The sequence below is a fragment of the Fulmarus glacialis genome, unplaced genomic scaffold, assembly GCF_000690835.1.
Source record: "Fulmarus glacialis isolate BGI_N327 unplaced genomic scaffold, ASM69083v1 scaffold5712, whole genome shotgun sequence".
Classification (NCBI taxonomy): Eukaryota; Metazoa; Chordata; class Aves; order Procellariiformes; family Procellariidae; genus Fulmarus; species Fulmarus glacialis.
This window is the reverse complement of record NW_009195850.1, coordinates 21,204-25,694: the sequence shown is the minus strand read 5'-3', so window position 1 is coordinate 25,694 and position 4,491 is coordinate 21,204. Positions and strand designations below refer to the sequence as shown.

Here is a 4,491-nt window from a genome sequence, read left to right as displayed (position 1 = left end):
GTCTTTGGAGCAGATCCAAAGGAAAGGCAAGTCTCTGCCTTCTTTAGGTCTCACAGGGCATGACTGTCAAGCGCTCACTTGTGGAAATGAAATAAATAACTCGAAAAATGACCTGGGCACAGGTGTGATCCATGGCCAGAGGAGTCCTGGGTACCTCTGAGCAGCCTCCCTGCTCACACCACCTCCCTCCTCCCCTGTGTCTGCAGCTCCTGCTCCATCCCCTACTTGCTTGTGTTGCAGATGTACCTCAATGCGAACACAGCAGCTCGCTAACAGCTTTGCTCTCTGTCCTCAGGGAAGACTCAAAATTTAATTTGTAGCAGTGACAGCACTGGTTTAAGATAAACCAGTTTGGATTTGACGACTACTCTTTCTCCGGGCATTTCCAGCTAATAAGGATTTTGTCACTGACTGCCCTCAGCTCTGCAAGCTGCTGCTCCACAATCCTCTTGTGGGGGGAGGAGGTGTTTGCTTTCCCATACACTTCTAAGGCACCACTTCGGATTGGGAAACTAATGGCAGTCCATGTCTCCCCTTCACAGGAAAGGGGCACAATGCTCGCCCCCAGCTCTGCTCTAATGTTGGAGCAGGGCTGGCAAACAACAGGGGCAACAGGAAGCCTCCAGAACCTGAAGAAATTTAAAAACCAGGACTTCAACCACCTGCGAGCCTTGTGTCTGAGCCAAGGATTGCTTTTTGAGGATGCCACCTTCCCCGCTCATGTCAGCTCCATCGGTCCCAACCTGCTCCCAGAGGATAAGCTGCGGCGAATACAATGGAAGAGGCCAACTGTGAGTTACACCAGCCGGGGTGTTTCATAGCCCTGCTGCTGAATGGGAGTGCTGATGGCCAGGGGCTAAAGGCCTTCACCCTGGGGAAGGAGATCTGTGCTAAGCAGGGAAGTAGACCCCAAGGGGAACACTGGGAGCACAACACTGCAAGGAGGGATCCTTGCTATGGGTTGTGTAGGGGGAAGGTAATCTCTGTAACATTAATGATTTCAGTGGGTACATTTTTGTAGGAAGTTTGTTTCCACCTGTGAACCTCACTAGAACTAGTGTTCCCACTTTGTTCTGTTTCTAGGTGACTCTGTGCAAACCTGAAAAGCTGTCAGATTCTATTAAAGATCTCTGGTTTCTGTAATCCAAGCCACTGACTCAGCAATACCTATTTTAAAGTAATTGGGACAAGGCATGAGATGAAGTACACTTGCTGATTCCCAGTTGCAGTTTAACAGGCCGTTGTCATCATCTGGCATATGGATTTTAAATTCGCAGGTGGAATCACATAATCAGCTCTTTTATCCTAGGACCTAATTCAGGAAATCTTTCTATGGTCAGACTGCGCTGTATAGCACTGCTGTGTACCATTTGCTGCTGGTGCAGTTACTGGATTTGCCATGTGCTGCCCTTTTGCTGAGGGCACCGCTAGTGCCTGGGGCCTTTGGCTTTCCTGGGCTGGAGCAAACCAGTTCATCTCCCTGAAGACAACCCCTCAGGGTGTAGAGACAGTAACTGTGAGACTGTAGAGACAGGACAATACAACTAGAAAAAACTTATTTGGACAGCAGATGCAAGCATGGCAATGAGGGTACTCTGGAGCTTGGCAGTGTGGTGGCCTTGGCAGAGCAGCAGCAGAGGCTGCTGCTAGCAAGGACCTTGAAAGCCATGGGTCAGCGCAGGGAAGCAGGCTAGCTCAGGGAGCCTGCATAGCTGCTACATGTGGATGCCCGAATGGAAAGGCGGGAAGCCCCAGCCCTGGTGTAAAAGGAATGTGATGTGGTGAAGTATCAGATAGAGCCAGAAGTTGCAGCCTGGACACCAACAGGGCTGTGGCTGCAGTGTTGTGGTGATAGGGATGGGGCCTAAGGCTTGAACTTCTCACTACCCACTGCTGCAGCAGGGCCTGAAAATGTCAGAGAAATTGTGTGTGCAGAGGTACAGGTACTTCCAATCTGTGGCGACACTTTACAACATGGCTTGGTAGGTGTGGAGGTGCTGGGTGCAGATGCCTGGGTGTCCTCTGTGGAGCTGCTACGAAGGGACCATTCTCCTCTGCACAAGCAGCTCCTACTGCTGGCTGAACATCTGGGCTTCTCCTCAGGCAGCCTTTCTTCAAATCCGGGTCCAGTGAGAATGCAGCCGGTGCTGTGTTTTTTACACCAGCAGTCTGCTTACAGGTTTGTAGCATGTGGGGATAATCTCTCTTGAAATAAGGGTTATAGTAGAAAAATAACTAAAAAATGCAAAGGAGAGGAGTTACTTGCAACCATTTCCAGACTGAGAAAGACAAAGATACGATAACTAAGCATTAGACTCACAGAAGACAAACATGGATATTAGAAAGGACTCTCAGGGGCATTTTAAAGATGAATAAGCTGGAATAAAATGTTATGATACAGTTCTGTTAAGTACTAACCACCCTAGTGTTTTTGCCGTTTGGAAGCAGCAGAGAAGCGTAGGATTTCAAAAGCATACAAACTTTAGAAACAAGATTTAGAAACCCAAATACCACTAATTTTGAGGCATCGCAGTGTGGGATGAACATCTATCCTACTTGAATATCCTGAGAGTTAATTCATGTGCAAAGGGACTGACATACCTTGCCAAAAGCAGAATCTGCTGCTGCTAGTGCTTGAAGTTTGTCAGGTGAGGCCGGCATTGGACAATTCCCTTCCATTTTCCTGAATCCATGAAGATTAAGCTGATGAATGAAAGTTTTTGTGGAATTGGTTTCAAAAATTTGCAGAGGTCCTCTCCTTCACAGCACTTCCCTTTTGAAGATTTTTTTCAGCAATCACTACGGTTTCCACCATCACCCCTCCAAATTGACTGAAACCAATGGCATCCAACAGTTTTCCAGAGTTTTTTTCAGGAAGGAGTGGGATGAAAAGTCATTGGCTTTGCCAGAGCTCTCCTCTGAAAAATTAAACTGTATGCTCATGGCCCAGGGTTCATCATGCAAACATTGAAAAGCCTTTTCTTCTACTGTAGAGGCTAAGGCAGCATCACCAACTGCTTTTATGATGTACTCAAGGGACAAAAGTTGAGACTGCTGACTTAACTGTCTCACCTGGGACAGAAACCCAGGATGTCTGTGCTGAAGAAGGCTCCATTTTATTTTTTTTTTCTCGGTTTGACCAAAATTTTCACCGGTAGCTGTTTCCCGACCAGCCAGGCTTCGTCCTGCTAGACAAGATGCAAGATGAAGGGCAATGGCGCCAAATGCCTGGGGACCCAACCAGAAGTTCTCAAATGTCACCACAACACCTGTGCTGTGTCATGGTGACATCAAAGCATGGCCTCCGTCTCCTGGCAGAGTGAAGCAGAGGCAGAAGTTGCTAAATAGCAGTGGTTGCTTTTCAGTTATAGAACTGTAGATGTTTTGAGCGAAGGGTCAGGAAGTAAATAAAACTGTATTTGCATTTCAAATGTCCTGAAAGGCCAGCGCTGCGTCCGGTTGCCTTTGGGAATTGGTCCCCGGGGAGGAAGAGAGAAGGCTGCAGTGTTAGGAGTTGAAGTACCCCATTCCTGAAGTTTTTCAGTTGGGCACTTTTCACCTGTGCAGAAATGTTAATAAACTCTTTGTTCTTAGATTATTGCAATGCTAACTGTAAGGATACATGATCCCAGGTGTTTAAGCTACCTAAACTACTTGGCAAAGAGATACCTATAGTTTCCCCAAGGGAGACTGTTTCTTATCTGAATACATCTCCCAGAGAGTGAGCATAGTTGCATCCTGCCAACAGCGCACGGCCAATTTAATCTATGTCTATATTTTTCTCAGCCTCCACAATTAGCTTCCTCTGACATTAAAAAAATTTGGCTGGAAAGGTATCTGTGACAAAACTGGTATCTTGGTCCTAATAATCTCTTAGAGTCCATTTTCAGAGTCGTATAGTATCTGATTATTTAAGTGGTAGATAGCAATTATAACTGCTGTCATTGTTCCAGATCCAATTGAGCAACTTGCTGCTTCTATTTTACTTTGTACATTGTCAAGAGAATTGCCAATTACGTTCAGAGTTTGGAGTCTTCATATCTGGGGGTAATGTATAAAGTAGAGAGAAAACAGCGTGATTTTCAGACAGCAATAGTCAGTGGTGACAGTCAGAAACAACTTATTTTGATGTGTAAAGTGAGCTGATTTAATATGGGAGTCCCTGAAAGGGGAGGTGGATCAGGAGCACCAAGACAATATTTGAAATGTCACTTTTCCTAACTCTGCAGCAGTTGCAGTTTCCCATTAGATGGGAACTGCTCCAGGCTGTGTTTTCATCCCTAGGACCTCAGTCTATGTCCATTGAAACATGTGCAATTTGCAACAGAGATTTTGCATGTGGTACTTCAAGCATTACTAGAGGTGGGGCTGGAAGTATCAGATACAGCAGGAGCTCCGCAATTAACTGGTCTTTTGGTTCACCCACAGTTTGAAGAAATGGAAAAGAGTTCTATTTTAGACTGAACAAAATATTTTCTATAGCTGGGCTTT

At 46.0% G+C, this 4,491-nt stretch overlaps 1 protein-coding gene across 1 annotated transcript; it reads right to left on the bottom strand.

Annotated features, from left to right (window-relative positions):
* Positions 1-1,715: 1,715 nt before the first annotated feature.
* Positions 1,716-2,787, bottom strand: LOC104084396 (heat shock transcription factor, Y-linked-like; the record flags this gene model as incomplete). The annotated part of the gene is given in 2 exon segments (XM_009588224.1): positions 1,716-1,757; positions 2,602-2,787. Coding segments are annotated over 2 exon segments (228 nt in total), but the record flags the coding sequence as incomplete, so codon positions are not given.
* Between the last annotated feature and the right edge of the window lie 1,704 nt (positions 2,788-4,491).